We start from the raw sequence: 23074 nt of genomic DNA, 5'->3' as shown, positions 1-23074 counted from the left end.
ATTAACTTATCAACATCACACCTTGCTGTTTTAGACCAGTTCCCCAAGTGTCTGACATGGAAGTCATGCAAATCTCACGTCTACATTTTATTCTTTTGTCCACATTATTCCCCTTCCTGGATCCCACCACCATCCAAATTTCAAGTTGTTCCAAGTGCATCTCCTCCATGATACCTTGGAGACTATTAGTATATAACAACCATGAGGCTATCTATATAATAAAAGCATAAGCGACCATTACGGCGGAACGACCAGAATGACCGGTCGCTATGATGCGCACTGATCATCAGGGGGCAGACACTCAACACAGAAGCTGCCCCCTGGTGGTCAGTGCACTCCCACAGGGGGAGCTTCGCTCAGCCAGAAGCTGGACTCACAGCTGACAAACACAGCGGCGGTGGTGGGAGCCTCTCCCGTCTCTGCAGCATCACTAGGGAACAGCAAGCTAAGTGGTAAGGAGCAGCGAGCAGTAAGGAGCAAGGGGTTCCGGACTGCAAGAGGGCGCAGGCCAGGCTGAGGGGACCGACCCCCCCTTCCCCTCACACTGGGCCTCTAGTTAGTATATAATTCCAGATCACAGTTTTTTGGCCCTAAGCTCCTATAGCATTCAAAGTGTTCATTGCTATTAATGAATGAAACTATATACAGTACTCTATTTCCACTAATTCTCTCATATGCAATGTATACTTGAATAAAAGTAGAGCTTTTTCTTCAAAATTGTTTCTAAGAAAAGGGAAACCCCCTACAACTGACTTCTTACAAGAGCTCAAATACTGCAGGCTGCTGTATTTTGAAAAACAAAGTACTATTTGTAGAAGATACATTAACTTTAAGTGACCTCAACCAATCCTATTTCTGTATTATATAGAGGCCATCTGACAGAATCTGTTAACAAGGGGGGGGGGAAAGGAACAGAAATTTAATCAGCTATAGCAATTATTCCTGAGAGAATGATCTCAGAATTGGAAGTGCTGTATCTTGTAAACAGCCTTTTTAGAATCACTTTGAAAATCAATGCAGTTAAATCCCCACATTGTCAAGACCATAAATATACACCTAACTAATTAAAAATGCAACAGTCCTGGTTTTATGTGAAAAGATACTGTGTTTTAGGACAAAACTTCTTGTGGTAACGCGGATTCAAAATCTGTTGTATCTCGACAACTTAAGATGGTAGCGAGGAGGGTGTGCCCAGAGATCGGGTGTCAAAGTGACTTGGAAGGTGGTCTAAGCCAAGGCATTGACAGTGATGCATTTGAAACATTTGAATAACACACTGTGGGTGAAATGTAAGAATGGCAAAAACCAATCATCTAAATTGTTGTATTTTATACCATGTGGTTTTAAATATGTATGAGTAACTGACTTAATAATTTAAATAGACATTTGACCACTGCATCTACATCCTTGAAAGTTACATACTGAAGTTGGCAAAACCCTATTTTTGGCAGGAAAGCGGGGTGGGGACAGGGGTGAGCAAAGAGTCAGACAGTGAAAATGAGTTCGTTAACTGACTGCACTGTCTAATGTCATGATGTGACTGAAAAAAGACTTTACATGGTTAGTCCCAGGCTCCTTAGTGACCTGCTGTGTGGAGCTCAGCTATCCCATTTCCAAATTCAAGGACTAGACTAAATGGTATCTAAGACCCACTGTGGTTCTAAGACTTTATGCCTACTGTTTTCTACTATATTATATTCTCTTTTAATAACTCAACAGCACTGGTACATACAAATAGATGTTATCTACAGACTGTTACAAATTCCTTATTCGTTACTGCCATTTAACATGACCTGGAAACTTAATGCAATTCGAAGACGAAAGTCCTGCTCTACTGCCCTCATGGGTTTGACTTTGGACCTTGAAAATCGTTGGTATTTCATTTCAGAACGGCATCATGTTAGAGATAAAATATTTAAGCGTGTCTCGTTCAGTCCTCTTTTCTCCCTAGAAGAACCTGGAGCAGAGAGAGAGTTCAGGGACCAAGTGAGACCCAAGCCCAGGCCTCATCCTTTGTTAATTCTGCCACGGCACCAAGCTCTTGGCATGCCACTTGTGATTACTGTAGCTAGGAATCATACTTTCAAGTCCTCCATCTTTCTTCTAGGTAGCATGCATGAATGTACAAAAGCTATGAGCCATATTCGTGTAATTTTCTTGTTATTTTAATATGATTCCTGACTTCATTCTAGAGGTGAAGTACCCAGCGATCCATCCACACCTACGTAATTTTGCCCCATGGCAAAACCAACCAAAGCCTTCAATCGTCACCGCACAATTCTCCCATCCCAGCTCAAGAGAGGATGCTTTCTTGCCAGATGAGCTGCATTTCTAATTAGCACTCTCCTCATGGAGCATCTTCCTGTGGTAAATCAAGCGGAATGGACCAGGGGACAACAGATGCTGATCTCAAGCACACCACCCGCGAAAGCTCCATTACGGGGAGGTGACCTAGGCAAGCTGGCACCAGCTGCCTTGTTCATACTACCATAGCATTATCGGGCCACGGCTCCCAGGAAACACACACACACACACACGTGTGCGCACACACCCCATCACGTCAGCACCTGGTCAACTTGATGCATCTTGTCTGGGGTTATAAAAGCTATCCATCTCTGTGAGCCTGTCTTTGCCTTCCCAGGCTCAAATACTGTCACTGCTCAGGTTCCGCGATGCTAAGCTTACGACTGTGAAAATGAGTACTTACCCTGAATCCTCTTTAACGCTGAAAGACACAGATCCTTCCTCGGAAACTCGAAGGGGTTGTTGCAGTTCCGAACGGTGACACATTCGCACTTCCCATTGATAATATTGCAGCCGGAGACAAGGTTTTCTTTACATGGTTCAAAACCAAGCAGTTGGTCATCATCCCAGTTCTCATCTGTGAAACAATTAAGAACCACATAATGTTTGCTTGTTAGCTTCCTTCAAAGAAAGGCCTGTTGGAAAGCAAAAAACGTGCAAGGCTGTCAAGATTAACATCCGATTTGGGCACCTCAATTTACGGAAGGCCGTCTGGCTGCAGTGTTACAAATGAATGAAACCCAACCTCCTGATAACTGAGGAGACTGAAATACAGCCGCCCATGTACTAGTAGACAAGCATTTGTGATAAAAAAAAATCAAGATATTGAGATTCCTTTAAGATTTTAAACACAGCTTCCTGGATTTCCCCATGTTCAATCAAATGACTAGGGGTCACATCAGTCAATCTACAAAAGTATTCCCCAGAAGCCCACAATTTTTTACGCCACCTGATAGAGACCACCTTCGGGTTTAAAATGGCTCTCAAACTTAATACACCAAGGCAGGCAATAAACATAAAAAATCAGACACCAGCAAGAGTTAAGAATGGGATACCATGGCGGAGACCCCCTTCAGTGCATTTCAGGAGAGATGCTAACACCCATCACTAATCACAACCAAAGCCAGAAGGACAACAAAACCAAGGACTACAGCCTGGTGAGAGGCTGAGCTAGTCCAATTCCGAACCCAAGACCGAAGCCGTGTGCTGGTCACAGAATGGAGGCTGGAAGCAGCGGACGATTAAACCCAGCTTCCACGGGACCCAGCTCACACAAATGACACAAAAACGACAGACCGTAGACAGACCCAATCCGAAATAATAGTCCTCGGAGTTGAAACACCTCCTATAGGAAACCAGATTATTTCTCTATGAATCTCTGGGTCGTTATGTGGGTTCCCCCCCGGCCCTTAACGTTATCTTTACAAGATACCTTATCGCACCTCTAACTGGGTACTGGCTGTTAAGGAACATGTTTCTGATACCATATCTGAAGAGAATTTTTTAAAGTGCTTGAATTTAAGATCCCTTAAACCCGTTGCTCAAACAAAGGCAGGTAGGAAGCCATCTTAAGAATGTGTTTTCTCGAAGATGGTGCAAAGTTATGGGGCTAATCTTTACTTCTGGTGACGTCGCTGATTTACTGTGTAAGTTAGGCGAAAGACGTGCTTTCCTACACTGAAATAAGTAACTTTCTGGTCAAGGGGTCTTTGGAAGGATATCACTTACAATGTAAAGAGCTGCAGCATGATTCTTTGAAAAGGGAGGATAGAAAACCTCCTGTGTTTTAATTTCAGAAGCTCAAGCTCATAGGAGATCAAAGGCTTAGCTCTTCGTGAAATGATTTGAGAAGCTTAAACAAAACCACACTTTATCTGTTTTAATGTTTGTTTTCCTAGGTATCTGGTCTTCAGAAATGACCATGTATATGTAACATGCACACACAAAGGTACAGTCCTATCATCAAGACAACAGCGAAATTACTACATTACTCCGAAAAGGAAACCAGAAAAGAATATATTGAAACAGTTCAACATGGAAAAGTGGGTGATCATTTTCATCTTCAGTTCTGATAAATAACAGAGCAGCACATGTAAATAATTTCTTATCTCTATATTTAACTGTGGGCATGCTATTCAGTACCGCCAGCCTCATCAAGGTAAGTGACATTTGCCACGAAGGAATTTTTGAGACCGTATATTTAAATGTGTAACTCAAATAAAGTTCAACACCAGGAACTTAAAAACTTCTAAAAAATCCAAGTAACATTTGAACCACTGAAAAACCATACTTCTCTTCTTTCCCCTAGTCTGAGAAAAAAAACTCTTTATTGCTATTTTTATAAATATGTGCAATTAACATATCACCAAACGGAGTGGACTCTGATGCAGATTTTCCCCCAGAATAAACATCCCTTCCCTTCATTGTAACTAGAACGCCCTGAAGTCATCCCTTTCCTGAACTACAACACCCTCCACCCAGACCCCCGGCCACAATTCTCCCGTCCCTCCGCTACCCCACCATTCCCCACACTGTCTGTCCCCACAAACATCTTTCTCAAAAAAACCAAACCTGCTCAGTGGTCCAAACTTCTTACTGAATATAATAAGAATAAAAACATAAGGTTCTTCGTGATAAGTCTTATACCTACTTCTGGACTCCTCTTCCGCCAATCACTCCCATGCCCACGTGCTCTAAGCCCACCGAGATCCTCACTACAAACCATGAGTAATGCTTCCATGCCTTTGCTCATGGAGCATCATCCGCCTAGACACCTCCTCCTCTTCGTCCTCCGATAGTTCCTATTCGTTTTTCCAGACCCAGTTCCCATTATACCGCTTTGAGAGTCTTGTCCAGCATTGAGCTGCTCCACCCTCCATGCTTCTGCAAACACCTACAGAGACCTTTGTCCCCTACAGTGATGATTTTTTTTTTTGTTAGGCCAAATTTCCCCTCTAGACAAAGAGTCCTGACCAACAGAGCCGGGTCTTCTCCGACTTTGAACCCCCTTAACCGCAGAATTTAGTATAGTGTTCAATATCTATCTATCTAAACTGGTATCTATCTATCTATCTAATATCTATCTATCTTGTCACTGGTATGGTCAATGCTGTTATCTATGCTTTTTCTTTTAACAGAAAATGTGTTGTTTAAAAAGTATGTCTGTATATACACGTACACACATACATATAAAACATCACAAGGAAAACTGTGTTTCCATGTAAAGAGTATGCCTGCACAATAAAAACCGCCTTTAAGACGCGGATTAGAAAGGCATCTGTGAGGCACGCGTTCTGAAGAAATGCCTGGGCCCACGTTGGCACTTTCCTCACAAGAAACCATCTATCACCGGGCTGCTTCCCACTTCGGCTCCCACCTCTTATCACCTGGCTGCACCGGCGGCCCTCCCACGGAGTCCCTCTGGGAGCCAATGGGTTCCCCTGCCAGATGCTTTCCCGGCCTCCCCACAGCAAGGTCCTCCTCCCCTCCCCCCACGCCCACGCCCACCCCCACCCCCCGCACGGGGAGGCAGAATGAGAAAGCAGCTGCCCTGCGTGCTCTCCCTGGCTCCTCACTGCTGCCGGCTTCGCGCGCAGCCGCAGCCTCTCGGCGATCCTGACAGCCGTCTTGTCTTGAAGCAGCACGGGAAGCCTGAGGTCCCCTCAGGAAACGCCGCGGCCACCCTGGCCGGCCAGGAAGCATCGGACTCTGAAGCCAAACATGTCCTATATGCCTTTATCTTCTTTTTCGAGAGAAACCCTCTCCATTCTATGTCCCCATCCTAATCAATACTTTGTTTTTCTTCTTGGGAAATAGTTCCTCTGGCAACCACCGCCTTATAGGATCAAACGCAACATGCTTCTGAGACAAATGCTATTATGTTTTCCTATTACAGGGCATTACGCTTTAAAACCACTTAACAGCCACAACGCAGCCGAAGGTTTGATCACAGAAATCAACTCTGAGCCCGGTGGAGCTGCTGACGGCACCTGGGAAATTTGAGGTTTTAAAATCTCTTTCTCCCCAAGTAAATCTCACACACACACACACACACACACACACACACACACACAGTGCCCGGATCCAGGTTCTGGTTCTCTGTCAGATTCCTGGTTTCTCCATGGACCTGCGGGGGTGGGGAGGTGGGAGGAGTTAAAAAAACAATAGTGTCTTCCTGGTACATCCATGTGACAAAAATTCTCCCAGCCTGAAAGCTCAAGGCAACTGAGATAACTCTGCAAGTGTTTTCTTTTAAATATATTTTTTTCCATTGATTTTTAGAGAGAGGGAAAGACAGAAACATGGACGTGAGAGAAACACATGGATGGGTTCCTCCTGCACCAGTCCTGACCAGGACCTGAGCTGCAAGTGTATTTTTAAGCGTGTAACTTCCGCAAGATGCCGTATGAGGACGTTATTGTCTCTAAACAAAAACACGAGAGCCACCTAATAATTTCATGTATGGACTGAAAGCCGTGCGTGTCCCAACAGGCCCCGGTATGTGGTACTACAGTGACGAGCCAGGGATATCTGGCTGCTAACCTAACGTCGCCACTTGGCGTTTACCGAACGCCTCGAACCACGGTGCTTCCCTCTGGAGACGGCCACCGTGCTCAGGTGGGCCGCGGCACGGTGACGCCACGTGGACGTGCCATCTCATCCCAGGGAACATTCATAAGATGTGTCATCAAAGGCTGAAGTGTAATGACTTGTGCCGCTTCAATCACGGAAATTCTTAAGGGAAATTGATTTTTTTTTAATGCTGTTTATTATCATATCAGTAGGATTTACTACAAGTGCATGGCGGGGACAAATGCAAGGACCGACCGGCAGAGTTTATACGCGTGCGCTCTTAAAACAAAAAGCATCTCAGCTTCCACGCGTGCTAAGATGCCAGCCGTTTTACCACCATCGCGTCGGCATCACCTGTGCAAATGCTGACACAGGATAAAAACATGGAACATTTAATAGGACTATGAAATACCTTTGACCTCATATACTTGGTTGGGCTCCCCCAGGTTCTGGGGGCCCACACTTTGAGAACTGCAGTTCTAGAACAAGAGCATGTCTTACTGGTATACCTGGGCCAAGGCAAATAACAAAGCACACTCTGGGTACCTCTTCTCTGAAGTTACCACTGAACCATAAAAACACATGTGTGTTTTTTAATATATATTTTTACTGATGTCAGAGAGGAAGGGAGAGGGAGAGAGAAAAACATCGATGATGAGAGGGAACCATTGACCGGCTGCCTCCGGCACACCTTCTACTGGAGATGGAACCCAGAATGCTGGGCCTATGCCCTGATCGGGTATCAAACTGTAACCTCCTGGTTCATAGTTCAAAGCTCAACCATGGAGCCATGCCGGCCGGGCAAAACACATGCTCCTTTCATGTGAAGTAGCTGATACAGAACTGGTAAACAGGAAAAGAAAGGCAGGATAATGCAGAAGCTGGTGTTGGTTCATAATGTGACTTTTTTTTGCCAAGTTTTCTCATGATGAAAGGAAAAGTCTTAGCAATAAGAGACCACCTTTAAGAAAAGCCTGATAAGCTTGTTTAAATTCCTTCCTTTAGTGCCAGAAATGGCTGCTCTGGTGCCTGAACCTTCCACTACATTAAACTGCCCAGGGAGGTTACAAGTTAGAAAAAAAACAACCACACAAAACAGAGCCATTTTCTCCGTATTTAAAAATCATGAGGAGAAACTACCCTTGGGTTTTACATCCATTTCAGATGAACCAGGTCTCCATTGAAAGTGAGTGACCTCCAGGCTCCGTGCCCCGCAGGAAGAGCAGCAGGGGCTCGGGAGCGGCTAAGGCCGTCAGGGACGGGCTGCCCAGGCTCGGGGTGCAATGCCACCTGTGGCTCACACCTGTGTCCGTGTTTCTATTTGAGTTCTTCTTTATGTTTATCCTGTGTACACAGTTCCATGGGCTCTGAGCGACCTGCCCAACCCTATTTTCCTCAGCAGCTCTCCTCTCTTTAGCGGAGTGAATGACTCTGCAGAACGTGCTTTTTGTTCTAGAAGCACACCTGTGGCGTCGAAGCAAAAACACCTGTCCTTCCAACAGGCATATTCTGTCCCAACCTGGACTCGGTCTTTCTGCCCACAAAGTCTGTTCCAACACTTCCTCCTTCCATAGTTGACACAGAAGGTTTTGAAAGTCTTACTGGGGGTGGAGAAGAGCTTCAATCCTGAGTAGGAAAGGGGGTGTTGAAGAAGAGGGCGTGAAGGAAGAGGCATCTTGGAGCAGGTACGAAAACACATCCGACCCCAGATCAGGGAAGCCGCAGTTCCAGGGGACACACCCCTCGGTACCCTGCCTGACTCCTCCTAGATGCCACCTCTCTGCCCTTCAAAAGACCTTTCCGTCTGCTTGCTGGTGTCTGAACTCCCCCTAACAGAGCAAAACGCACTGGGTATGACTGCACTTGCTGGACCAAGGGCTGTGTGTTCATCCGAAATAGGACTTCCTGCAGGCAGAAGGCCTTTGTATACTCCGAGCCTCCTTTTCCTACCTTGTATCTGCGTAGGTTAATGGAATTTACTCCAAACCGAGGTATAGCCACGCCCCATTATGTGGCAATCCACTCACCAGAAACATGGGATAGCAGATATTAAAAGGCAAGAAGCAACTCCACAGTACACACTCAGAAAGAAGCTCACAGTAATGGAATTCTGCTGGCTGGGGAAAGGCTTCTGGGGACATATATCAAATTAATTCTCCAGCTGTGCACATATCCCCATGCCTAGAGTAAGATGCAAATAGCTAATACTGGCATCTCTTTCCAGGCCAGCCTAGAAGCTCCAGTGTAATGTAAAATCGTGGCTCCTAACTCCCCCAATTCCTGGCGGGCTGTTATCAGGCCTTCGGTTCTGCTCAAGGAGGAATCGGATGCCGTGAGCTTCCATTCTCTCTGCTCCAAGCTTAAGGCGGATGTTCCAAAAGCGGTGCTTCCCTCCCCTCGCGGCCTTCCTTGTGCTGTAATCAGTGCAACGCAGGAAGGCAGAATTACGGTTATCAGAAATGATGCCTGTTACAAGAATGTGTTTTACGGACATTTCCACAAAGTGAAACTATGTTGGGCATATGTAATCATACACCAGAATGGTCAAAGCCAGAATCTAAAACAATGGAAATCCTAAACTATGCACACAAATACTGTTTGAAGATTAACTCTTAAACCGACATGAACTTCTAAATTATAACAAACATGATCCTTGATTCATTTTATATCCAAGTGGGGAACTCTTTAAAAAAACAGTACTGATCCAATATATTAAATCAGCTTACAGTAAAATATTAATGATAAGCAAATGTTCCATTGCTGTAATTTTTGTCAGACTCCTTAGCAATACAATTAACGGAGGAGGGCCAGAGATGAACTATATAGGCTGTAGATTCTTCATTCATCCTTCCTTTCAATCATTCATTCCTCGAGCAGATATCTGACTTTCGATGGTACATCCAGAACTGAGCACGGTGCTAAGGATTTAACCCTCCAAGTACAATTTCCCATCATTCTAACCCAAACCGTACCAAGTACGTGAATAAAATGTTTCTAGGAATCCTGAAACAGAGGAAATGGTTAAGTAAGGGATGGATAATTTCCTATTTGGTAGCAGAAGCTAGTGGGGAACAGAGAGGCGTTTAAGACAAGACCAGCAGTGTCTCCAAAAGCAAGGAATTCATGGGACAAGACGAGGAGAGACTGGCACTACAGAACCCCAACTCTGTGACCTCACAAATCTACCGACACTAGGAACTACCCATCAACCTTAAGTAGAAAAGCAGACAGAAGCGGGGCAGGCCATGGGGAGGGCCGGCCCAGGAGACCACAGCCTCAGCTCTGCCACTGGTTCCCAGAGCAACCCTGAACAAGGCATTTGGCTCTCTAGGCTCCCATTTTTTCCTGACTAAAACAGAGGTGGGATGATTAATACATGAGGTTCCTTTAGACTTTATCCTCAGGTTTCCTCGATTCTTGCATCTTCGTTGAAATTGTACAGAGCTAGCAATTTATTGGGAACAGTGTGACAGAATCACCTGCTTATGGTATTTGATTGACAGGTATTAGATGGCTCATGTAAATTTTTCCCACACTACAATTATTTTGACTATACCCTATGGTTTCATTTCCTCTGCTTTGAGAATAGATCTCAAAAATTTTAAAGGAAAAACTCAGGCCTTTTCCCCTGCCCAGTGTTTACGTCGTGCTGTACTGGCTGCCTACTCAGGCACACACCATTATTAAGCAATAGTCCTCTCAGAGCCTGAATATCCCTTAAGACATGTAAACTCCTTGTCTAATCAGCTTGTAAGAACACTGGTTTTCAGTTATCAAATGCACTGCTGATTAAAAATTAATATATCATGCCCTGGCTAGTGTGGCTCGGTTGGTTGAGTGTCGTCCCACGCACCAAAAGGTTGCAGGTTCGATTCCTGGTCATGGGCACGTGCCCAGGTTGTGAGCTCGATCCCCAGTAGGGGACTTGCAGGAAGCAGCCGATTTATGTTTTTCTCTCCCTCTCCCTTCCCTCTCTCTCTAAAACCATTAAAAACATAATTTTAAAAATTAATATATCTTAATTGAGGGGAAAATTATCAAGGAGATTGTTTTATATTTCCTCACTTCACCTAGATATTCTAAAGCGATCCCTGAATAAAGCCAGGTGATTAGTCATCCCTTATGTGCCTTGTTCACAGTGTTTTATTCTCCTACAGAGGTGTGCTAGTGTAAATAAAACTCAGGGACGGGTGTTATTAAGACCAGCCCTGTCAAACTTCTCAAGGATAGGAAGTTGGGAAGCAACAGTCTACAAAATAAAATCCAACATCTGGCCATCCAAGTCTTTGGCATGGAATACAAAGCCTGTTTAGGTCTGACCCCAACCCACTTGATCAACCTCATCTCGTCCACTCCCCCCCCTTACTCCAGCAATACTTAATGACCGTATGCTCCCGAACTGCCGGGACTCCACGGCTCTGCACAAGCTGTCCTCCTCCTTCTAGAAAGCTCCTTCTCTTGCCTTGCTTTGAAAAGCCCTCCTCAGTCTTTAATGCTTTCCCCAGTTTCATTCACCTCCAGGGACTAAATTAAGTTCTATCTCCTCTGTAGGGCTTCTACTGTCTATTAAAATTAGCTCACTCATGGCAGCATAATGAAATGGCTCCTCTAATCTCCGCCACCAGAAAGTGGCTTCATTGACGCTGAAGGTCGAGTTTGACTCTTCTGTTTGTCATTGTGCTGTTATAGGGCTTAGCAAACAGTAGCTTGGCAAAATAAATGCCTGCATAAGGAATGAACAGGAACAGGGGGTGAGAGGACAAGGGGACTTGACTTTATTCAAGGCAATCGGAATCTTTAAGCGCCAGCCTTTTTCTGGAGAGCGAGTTGGACAGTAAGGAAAAAAAGTCCATTATTCAGAAATAACAGAAGCATCTTTGGCTCTCGGTCTTCCTACTTGTGGAATATTAATACTAACTCACGTTTTCTTTCTACCTCAACACTGTATGAACCAACACTTCCGTATGTCAATAAATACGTATGACATGTCCAATAAGCGAATAAATCTAATATTCCTCAACCATGTCCGATAAATAACAAGTAATAAACTCTATTGTCTTCCTTTCTACACTTCTGTCTATCATGACCATCATTAATGTGACACACGTTAATGCCTCTCGCCAGAAAGGGACTTGTGGGTATAAATAATGCACAGTACCATTGTATAAATATGAATGTGTGCTCTAACCTAAAATCAGCTAGCCAAATGGCCAGGAGCAAAACAGAAGACTAGATAGAAGAATGCCATTTTTTTCTAGATTGCACTCATCCCAAAGTGTGAACCACGACAGCGAAAAGCATAAACGTGACCAGAATTTCAAACAAGAACAACAAAAATGAACATGGTCCTCTGAAAAGAGGCACTTGGAAGGATATTAATTTTTCATTCTACTAGCTGAACAGTTAGCACAGATAACGAAGCACATTCCACCCCCCACGACGAATCTTCTGATCACAGCTCACATTCAGCGAGCCACAGTGTACACGCCAGAAACTACTCTGGGTGCTCTCCACAGACTCACATGTTTGGCTGAGGAGAGAAGCTAAGCAACGTAGGTCTGAATCCCATGGAGGTTATCATCAAGCATAGGATGGGGAACTGAACAAACAGGAAAGTGGGGTCGTCAAAGGATTGGGCAAAATTTCAGGTTCAACGCGAGTCCAGAGGACATGAGCATCAGGGAGGAGGAGGAGGGAACACTGCAACTCTCCCATCTCAATGTGTGAAGCCCATGGCATCGCAAGTGGACATGGTTCAGACATCCCACTGCCGACGGTCATTACCACCGGGGCGGGGCAGGAGGAGGCCTCTCTAGGACACCTTCTGAGCCAAGAAAAATGGAGTTGCAAGAGCACCTTTGGAAGCATCAGAAGAACAGAAAAACCCAACAATATAAATATCATCTCAACCATTCTAGCATTCAGGAAACAAAGGTTTCTTTGTTAAGATGACAATGTCTTCATATACAGTGCAGCAATATTCCTGAGGCCCACACAGTGATTTTTAAAACGTATACTCCTCTGTACGTAGCATTAACGAACCTTTTCAGGATAACTTTGTGAAATTGGGTAGCAGTTCTTTTGTAAGGAATGTTTTTACAAATCAGCTTGACACAGCTGTGAACTTTGCCTTCATGATTTATCAGAATTCTTTGAAGTATACCAAGAGGAAGATAAGAAGCAAAAGAAGTGATCAATTATATTCCTAGCTGATCCTTACCACTAACTCCAGTACTGCTCTACAAAGAAGTATCACCCTGAACTATGATCATGCTGAAAAGCCCAAACCTCCAAATTCTTCCATAAAGTATGTGTCTCTCTCTGTTTGATCTTATTTATTCTTACACATTCCCTGAATGTCCTGCTATCTACTCCCAGCAACAAAGCACAATTTGCCAGCAACAGTCAATGAACACTTGTGTGTGTGTGTGTGTGTGTGTGTGTACAATTCACAATTTCCTGTTTCTCAGTCTCATAAGTGAAAGTTTGATGTGTTTGTTGTCTTTTTTTTCCTAAAACACCATTAAAATTCACATTGCTCCTATATGTTTATGTATGAAGTACTGTTATAAATTAGAAATGAAAATGAGAGAGACAACTGTGGTCTATTAAGGGCTTGTCTGGTACATGCATTTAAAGGCATCAAGCCCTTGACATTCATCCTAGAACTCTCCACCTAGACACAAATGTAAAACTGGGGACAATGACAAGCGGGACTCTTGCCTCAGGGTAGGTCAAGAATGAATACTAGTATCTTGGGAGGACTTGATTTATACAGCAAGGATGTGATCCGTAAGATTCGTGTGAAACAGATTATATACAGTAAATATAATAAGACCACAGAAAGACTGTATAAAGTCTCAAGAACATGTTTGAAAAATACATTTGCACTTTTCTCACACAAATGGAGCTTCCTTTGTGTAGTAACAGAACCTCTACACCTAAGACACTCAGCTCGCAGTCACTGAGCACTCAGTTGTGGGAGGAAGGGGGAGGGGGACAGGGGATCTCAGGGATGACCATGCTCCCGCCTGCCTGGAGGGCCAAGTCCGACCCCTCCACTGATCAATGAGGCAGCGCCAGCTCCCCTTCCAGTGACTCCCCACTGCACAGCCAGCGGCTCCTTCCTCCCAGGCCAGGAAGCCTCAGGGCCTGGAACATTGTCCCCCAGGTATGCGCACGGTTCACTCCCTCACTCCTCCAGGTCTCTGATCAAACTCAACTTCTCAGCAAGACTGTGCGTGACCACTCTACGTATTTAAAAGTGCAAACCAAACACCAGTGTCCCTCCAGGCCGGTGGGGATTTTCGTCTCTGTTGTTCATCGCTCCATCTTCCGCACCTGGGACAGGGCAGACCATAAGGTAGACACCTTGAGTAGTGAGACACTGGCCTCCTTACCTGCGGCACTGCCTGCCGCATCCCACTGGGCTTCCCTGGTGGCTTTTGGAGGCCGGGGAGCCACACACCCGGGTTTGCAGGCCCATTGAATGAGTGCAGCAGCCAAGACATTTTTGCTGAGTCCCGGGTCCCCTCTTCTCAGGGCTCTGTGAAATGTCATGTGAGAAAGGAGGAAGGGGGATTAGCACCCTCCCTCCTGAGAGGATGTGGCATGACATCGCCTAATCCTCAGGACAACCCTGGGCGCAGGAAGAGTCAACTGACTCAGCGTGGAGGGCTCCAGCTGCAAAGGAAACCCAAGCCCTTCAGGTACGGCGGCAGCTGGGATCTCTCTCCTCGACAGGTGTTTCAGAAACACTCCGCCGCCTACCGTCTCTCTTCTTTTCCCGTGAACACGAGACATAATTTCAAACATCCCCCATGAAAAAAAGCTGGCTTGCCTCCCTGGCAAACCTCACGTGCAGTTTGGCAACAACTCGGCCCGACTGTGGTTTCTCCAGGGTTTGTGGGAGGCGGGTTCCGGCCCAGCTCTGCAGCCTCGCTCTGCCACAGGCTTGAACCGGGAGGAAGGGAAGCTGAGGACACCAGGGTCCCTTTTCCGGCGGAGGGGCAAGGAGCTGGTGGGGACATCACCCCCCGAGGCTTGGCCTCGCAGTTCTGGAAAATCTCTTTGAGGGAGGTCACTGACCTGATGGAATCCCATGGTCCAGGGACTCCACCACTGACAGAGAGAAAGGGCCAGGCAAATGCCAACTGGCCTCTCACCTGAATGGGCAACCACCCCCTTTACAATCCTTGTCTCAGCACGACTCTGTCTCACCAAGGGTTACCATGTTTAAAAGCAGTGGGGTCTTGCCCGGCTGGTGTGGCTCAGTGGTTGAGTGTCAACCTATGAATCAAGAGGTCACCAGTTCAATTCCCAATCAGGGCCCAGGCCCAGGTGGTGGGCTCCATCCCCAAAAGGGGACGTGCAGGAAGCAGCCAATCAATGATTCTCTCATCAAGGTTTCTATCTCTCTATCCCTCTCTTTCAAATCAATAAAAACGTTTTTTAAAAAAGTAAAAGCACCGGAATCTCAAATTGGGGTGCACGTTTCTTTAGGAGGGTCTTTCCCACCTTTTAACATGTGGCTTCTAACGTGACAAATGTGTCATCTGCACAGTGACCACCCTCCCTCTACCACAGGTTCCTGGGCATCTGCTCGGCTCCTCCCTTCCTCTGAAATCCTTTCCTCCTGACCCCACTGCCCTGACAGCTCACCCCCTGGAGCACAGCTCTGCGGGAGGCCCCACCCATGAAACCGCCTGTTCAGCCTGCCAGCCCTGCGCCCACCCCCCTGCCCACCTGGTGGCCCTTGTGGTGGCCATCAGCCAGGCCTCCCGGGGCGGTCACACTGCTCGGCACTTCCTTTCCCTCCATCCCACCCCGAGGCCAGGGGGCACGCCTCCCCCTCCCTTGAGTCCTTCCTGTTTCCCAGGCAGGTCCATCCAGGACACTCCGCTGCCAGGGGTCAGAGTGCCACATTCCAGTGGCTTCACACCCCCATGGGGAGGGCTCCGGATTCCTGCGTGGGGGGTGAGGTGGGGCAAGGAGGCAGGCAGGGAGGTAGGGAGGGAAGAGTTCAGCAGAGGTCGACTGGGCCTGCTGTGCCCACTGCTCTGGGACCAAGGTCACGGGGCAGGGAGGGCAACAGGGGCCGCACGAGCTCCCTCCAGGGTGGGCAGGAGCGGGAGAAAGCCCCTCAGCCTCTCTGGGTTCGGAAGGGAGACGAGGCCATCCTGCAGGCACAGTAGAAACTACGAGAACATGACCTACTGCTTCGGGCCTTGGTTCCCTCATCTGTAAAATGAGAGGCAGGCCCAGAGATGCCTTTCTGAGGGCCCTTTTTAAGTCCGTAATTCTCCAATTCCTGGTACAGCAGCAGTTCTCCGACCTCAGGCACTGATGTATTTTTGGCTGAAATAGAATCCCACCTTCACTCAGAAGACAACCCAACGCCCGTCCCCTCGGAGAGCGAAACTCGCCTCTTCCGTACCGGCTTCCTGGGCCTCGGCCGCACTTTCTCCTGTGACCTCTGTGTCCTTTGCCCTGGCCATCGTGGGCCTCCCACCCAGCCCTGCTGGTAGGCCCTCAGGCTCACACAATCAGGCTCCAGGAAGCGCATTCCAGCAAGGTCGCCCTCGGGACCTAGGGCCACCGCATGTTGGGACTTGACCCCTCAGGCCCCACCTGGACCCGGGGAGAATCATGACCCAGTGCCGCATCCTCGAACCCAGACCTGGGGAGGAAGGAGGAGTGGAAGCCCAAACTGGCCACGTGTGAACAGGCGAATAAGCTGACCAGTCTGGGTGTGGCACCTCCTGCCCCGCGCCCCCCAAGACAGTCAAGCTGACTGTCCTCTCCGTAGGATGGGGGAGTGGGAGAACCTGGCTGGACTGGCATTCGGGACAGGGGTCAGCCACTCACCTGCTATCTGATTGATGAGAAGGGAACATGGGAAGGGAGGAAGAGACATGGTGCTGGGGCGACGGGGAGAGGGAATAAAGGGAGTAACGGGAGACGAAGCCACGTAGCGCTGCCACTCATGTGTCGGACAAAGTCACCAAAAGCACGTCAGCCGGGGTCTGCCTCTACAGGACACGGTGGAGAAAACATTCCGAGCGGTCAAAGCCCACCAACTGGACTTTGCAGTAAATGCCATCTCTTCCTTTTCCATAACCACCCATTGCTTTTAACAAAGTCAAGTCTGTGGATAAGATGATAACAATGATCCTACAAAAAGGTATCCTGATGCCGAGTCCATCTCATTTGAAACAACTGCTTTTACTGAAAACACACACACACACACACACACACACACACACACACACACACACACACACCCCAAACACAGAAACGGACTGATTTTCACCACCTTCTTGTCAAGCCAGGACAGACAGAACACTGCCTTTACTTCCTAAGACCCAGACACTAGTGAGAGAACGTGCCTTCCATGTGGTGAATCATCTGGAACTAACCAGGACTTGGACTTTCCCCCCCACGTCCATGCCGCCTTTCCTAGGAAAGTGGCCCCGTGCCCGGTGGAGCAGGAGGACCCGGACATTAGCGCCTGCCCAGGCTGCCCTCCAGGACTGGCGCAGATGGTCGCGCAGAGGCTGGCACCGGAGCCCAGGGTGGCGCTCCAGCGGAAGCTGTCAGATGCCCATGACACCGCAGCTCTTCCTTTGACGGAGATCAGGTTTTCAATGGGCCGCTTCCGTCTGGGTGAGCGAGACGCGAGGAAGACGGATGGCAACTGTCTTCTCTGTTCTTTTTATAAACGAGGAATCCTTCAAACCACCTCTGACACAATCTTGCTACACAAGAGCCATACTGCACTCGTTTGCACTGAAATCAATTTATTGTTGTTTTAAAAAGCCAGGGTTAAGTTGTGTTTGAATGAGCGCATGTGCGTGTCTGTTTAAAGCTCTTCCAATTTCTCTGTGGAAAAAGGATAGTTACTATTGTTGTGATACTGTTACGTAAATCATTTTCTGAATCAGTGAATATTTTTTTTTTTAGAATGAAAAGCAGCACTCACAAAAAACTTCAGGTTCATACTTTTGTCACTTTTGTAAAACCCTAATTTTTCAAACTGTAATTTCCAGGAACTGGGTCAAAAACTCCTGTCCCAAGGATCACAGTCCCTCCTATCATGAACGCAGAAGGATATATATTTATATCCTTCGGTTCTTGCTACAGTTTGAAATAATATTAGCAAAAAATTTTAAAAACTAACTTTAACTTAAAAAAAATCACTAGCTTACCTCCTTCGACCACAGTTAGAGCTGTGACCTTCATCCGGAGTATGGTCTAGACACCTCAACAATGGTGACTGGCAGCACCCTCTCCCCACCATCTCATCTAGGCCATGTGGGGACCATTTTGTTCCTTTCATGGTAGGTGAGCAGTAACTCTGAGAGCAAGGCCTCAGTTCAATGCCCCACAGAAAGAGAGAAACAATCATATTAGGTAGCACCTGCCTGCGGGTAAACTCAGGAACAAAACTTCCTTACTGCCCAGCCATCCTGGCTCAGTGGTTGAGCACTTACCTATGAACCAGGAGGTCACAGTTTGATTCCTGGTCAGGGCACATGCCCAGGTTATGGGCTTGATTCTCAGTGTGGGGCATGCAGGAGGCAGCCGATCAATGATTCTCTCTCATTACTGATGTTTCTCTCTCTATCTCTCTCTCTCTCTCTCTCTCTCTCTCCTTTCCTCTCTGAAATCAATAAAAATATATTTACTTTTTTAAAAACCTTCCTTATAAACACCTTCCAGCCATCAGTGTGGTAAGTGAACAAAAAGAAAAACGTCCCACGATTTACGCATTAACTGAAAGCATCATTTACTGAGCAACTACTCCTTGCAAGGCCCCACGCTAGGCAGAGTGGGCTACAAAGAAGCAATAATATATTCAATTAAAGAGCATCTTTCTACCCATTTCCCACCTTAAAAGCAAACGTAAGTCAGGAAGTAGAGTGAACCCATCAGGAAAGGGCAGAGCCTGCTTAATATCGCCATCAAACAGGCTGGAGTTTGAGATGTTCCAATAACAATGCTTACTGGAAATAAAGCATCTGACTAAGCCGTCTTTGCCCTTTCAAAATTACCTTGGGAGCCAGTCAACATGAATCAAACTTCGGACACCAGGCACACGTTAGGTCTGATGAACAACTCTTAGGCACACGGCGACTGACACCGACTATGGGACGCCCTACTCCCCCGCCCCCCAACCAAGGGGCAAATGTCCTCGTGCCTACCGTGCTTTCCTGCATCCAAACAGGACTTTTCTTTTCTGTTAAGAGACGAGGAATCATTTTGCCCACCTTCTGAATATTACTCTTACTCCACGAAACATTTAATGAGGACCTGTTACACATAAACCATCGTGTTCAATGCTGCGGACACAATAACTAACACGGGCCATGTGCTTACTGTGTACCCATTCACCGTTCAAGGGCTTCACATTCACTTAGATCTTTCGTACAACAACCCTGACGTGGTAGAAACTGTTGTTATTCCCACGTGACAGATGGAAACTGCACACCGAGGTCCAGTAGCCTGGCCAGGAGAACGCACCAGGCAGGACGAGGAACTGACTTCGGAGCCAGAACTGTCACTAGTGCACAGTCTCGCCTTCCGTAAATAAAACGTCGTTTCTCCTTAAGGAACTCATCTACATGCCTCCTGAGGAAGTCATGTCCTCTGGGAAGTTCTTCTTGAGATGCTCCCTGACAAATGGGAGCAACACGTGCTAGCCATACGGGGGGGTGAGGAGCCCCAGTGTGCTAGCCATACAGGGGGGGGGGGGTGAGGAGCCCCAGTGTGCTAGCTATACAGGGGGGTGAGGAGCCCCAGTGTGCTGGCCATACAGGGGGGTGAGGAGCCCCAGTGTGCTAGCCATACAGGGGGGGGTGAGGAGCCCCAGTGTGCTAGCCATAGGGGGGTGAGGAGCCCCAGTGTGCTAGCCATAGGGGGGTGAGGAGCCCCAGTGTGCTAGCCATAAAGGGGGGTGAGGAGCCCCAGTGTGCTAGCCATACAGGGGGTGAGGGGCCCCAGTGTGCTAGCCATACAGGGGTAGGGGGGTGAGGAGCCCCAGTGTGCTAGCCATTCGGGGGGGTGAGGGGCCCCAGTGTGCTAGCCATACAGGGTGGGGGGTGAGGAGCCCCAGTGTGCTAGCCATACAGGGGGTGAGGAGCCCCAGTGTGCTAGCCATAGGGGGGTGAGGAGCCCCAGTGTGCTAGCCATACAGGGGTGGGGGTGAGGGGCCCCAGTGTGCTAGCCATACAGGGGGGGGGGGTGAGGAGCCCCAGTGTGCTAGCCATACAGGGGGGGGGTGAGGAGCCCCAGTGTGCTAGCCATACAGGTGGGGGTGAGGAGCCCCAGTGTGCTAGCCATACGGGGGGGTGAGGAGCCCCAGTGTGCTAGCCATACAGGGGGGGGGGGGTGAGGAGCCCCAGTGTGCTAGCCATACAGGTGGGGGTGAGGAGCCCCAGTGTGCTAGCCATACAGGTGTGTGTGTATGGGGGGGGGGGGTGAGGAGCCCCAGTGTGCTAGCCATAGGGGGGGTGAGGAGCCCCAGTGTGCTAGCCATACAGGTGTGTGTGTATGGGGGGGGGGGGTGAGGAGCCCCAGTGTGCTAGCCATACAGGTGGGGGTGAGGAGCCCCAGTGTGCTAGCCATAGGGGGGGTGAGGAGCCCCAGTGTGCTAGCCATACAGGTGTGTGTGTATGGGGGGGGGGGGTGAGGAGCCCCAGTGTGCTAGCCATAGGGGGGGTGAGGAGCCCCAGTGTGCTAGCCATACAGGTGTGTGTGTATGGGGGGGGGGGGTGAGGAGCCCCAGTGTGCTAGCCATACAGGTGGGGGTGAGGAGCCCAGTGTGCTAGCCATAGGGGGGGTGAGGAGCCCCAGTGTGCTAGCCATACAGGGGGGTGAGGAGCCCCAGTGTGCTAGCCATACGGGGGGGTGAGGAGCCCCAGTGTGCTAGCCATACAGGGGGTGAGGAGCCCCAGTGTGCTAGCCATACAGGGGGGGGTGAGGAGCCCCAGTGTGCTAGCCATAGGGGGGGTGAGGGGCCCCAGTGTGCTAGCCATACAGGGGGGTGAGGAGCCTCAAGACTCGAGTGATTCAGGTCTGGGGAGCAGGGCCAGCACTGGGAGCGCCCAGCGCCACGGTAAAGGCAGCAGATGAGCAGAGCTGTGGCAGAGCTGTGGCGGGGTTCTCTGGGCGCTGTGGGCACTGTCCCCAGGCTGCTAACAGCGGACGGCACCTGTATGCAGGGCTGGGGTTGACCAGGGCAGCGGCTGGATGAGGGTCCTCCTGAACCCACATGGGTGGATGCAGGGCAAGGGGTTCAGACCATCAGGGGAAATCAGTGACCAACCCACAGACAGACAAGAGATGCGGGCCTGGGGGCGCGGAGCGGCTGCCCTTGCTGTCTTGGTGCCCTGGAGACGGTGTGGCACAGACAACAGGGCCGCAAACCCCACATCCCACAACTCCAGCCCTAAATGCTACGTGGGTCTAGTATTTACATACTGCCTTTTCCCAAGATGCTTGTTGTTCATTTTTTTTTTTTTTTTTAATCAACTCTCCTGGCAGGCCAGAAAGTTGTTTGACTACAAATTCAAAAAGAAAGGAACCAAAGTGGCTGTGGCCGGTACACTGGGGGGAGACCGTGGCGACACCCACCAAATGAGATCCAGACGCCGAGCGGCGCCCCTTGGAAGCACGGGCTCCCAGAGGTAAACGCGTAAGGCTGCTATAAACAAACCCGTCATAAACAAACCCATGCAGCGTTTACCCCTGGCGAGAACCTCGGAGTCTGCGACCTCCCTCAAACTCTATTTATGCCTTCTCCCCAGTCTCACATCTCAACAGCCAGAAATAAACCCAGGGCTCTCAAACCCCACCCTCCCCTCCTCCCCTCTCCTCCGAGCTGGCCAAGCTCCAGGGCTCCGTGGGCAAGGAAACGCAGCTCTCTCTTCTGCGGGAACGTTCTCCCCAACCCAGGGGTTTCACTCTCCACCCCTGGACAAGGAACAGGCAAGCCAACGACAGCATCCGTGGACGGAAACGTTTAGAATCGCAATGTTAAGACGCTGCTGAAGAGAAAACACAAGCCATCTTGGTTGGTAATAAAGAGCAACTGATTAATGATTAACTGTGTAGTACTGGAGATGATGTCTTGATTCCCACCTTGAAATAAAGTCGTATAAACGATTACCACCAACGCTGGGCCAACGCAGAGGAGAGCCCCAGGCCCCCTCCCTCTCTACAAACCTTTCCCCCAAGAGTGGTCAGCTTTCCCACACCGTTTTATTCATCCCAGAGACACAATTTCAGCATACATGTTCTGGTGGTGGTAGTGGTGGGTGTCAAAGATTTGCTGGGTATGGTTGAATATAAATATCTCCTAGACTCTGTGCTTTCATTATTTAAAAAATTGTTACACACTTGTTGACTTTAGTTAATGTTACTGTCCCATGATATCAACTGAAATTCCACAAACACCCATGGTTAAGCTATTAGACGTGTAAGTATGCTTGTGTTGAATCAATGCGTTGGCCCAGAAAGGATCTGTTATATTCCCGTTGTGCACACACAGTGGCTTTGCTACGTGATGTGGCTTAAAGGAGTCTGAACTGGCACGATCTCCAACAGAAAAGCAGCCAGGTGCAGGGCCAATGTCTCCTGGGTTGGAAGTTTTTAACTGGTGGGTATCATCCACGGTTTATAAATCCTCAAAGATTTGTAACTCAGAAACAGTCATTTAATATTAAAGAAGTAATCAACGTTTCGTCCTTCTCTTGATAAACCAAAAAGCACTTAAAATGTCTATAAAATATATCTGAAGCCTGGCGATTTCATTTTGCATACATCCTGTTTGCACAACTGGTTTTGGGTGAGAATTTGTATTTTAAAATGAAGATTACAGAAATGAATCTGAAATAGTACAACAGATGCTATATAAACCTTTGCAATATGAAACCAGTATCTTGAGTTGTAAAAGTCACTTATCAGTACATCAGCCAATAATAATAAGGGGAAAAATATCTTTTTTTTCCTCATAGAATTTCAACAAACTTAACCCCGAAAATGATCCAAGTTTTTCCAAATTTTACGTCTCAAGTGCCGCTGGATAACTCCTGGGCCTCTGGTTTTCATTTTTAAAATGGTGGAAGTGGAAAACTATTTTAAATCCTCAGATAAAGTCCTTGGTAATCAGAGCATATGTCACCTGGATGCAAAGCAC

General features: G+C 48.0%; 1 protein-coding gene across 3 annotated transcripts in view; it reads right to left on the bottom strand.

The window, feature by feature from the left end:
• The window catches only part of CRIM1 (cysteine rich transmembrane BMP regulator 1), a 176605-nt gene that overhangs the window by 134767 nt on the left and 18764 nt on the right, over positions 1–23074 (bottom strand). For all 3 annotated transcript variants that reach the window (XR_008558443.1, XM_054727815.1, XM_054727814.1), the window contains exon 2: positions 2708–2881. Coding sequence is in view for 2 of the 3 variants with exons in the window: in XM_054727815.1 (XP_054583790.1) it covers positions 2708–2881 (174 nt within the window). In the remaining variant the exon portion in view is untranslated. The remainder of the gene's footprint in view (positions 1–2707; positions 2882–23074) is intronic.

The sequence above is a fragment of the Eptesicus fuscus genome, chromosome 16, assembly GCF_027574615.1.
Source record: "Eptesicus fuscus isolate TK198812 chromosome 16, DD_ASM_mEF_20220401, whole genome shotgun sequence".
In the NCBI taxonomy this organism is placed as follows: Eukaryota; Metazoa; Chordata; class Mammalia; order Chiroptera; family Vespertilionidae; genus Eptesicus; species Eptesicus fuscus.
This window is presented reverse-complemented; position numbering and strand designations above follow the sequence as displayed.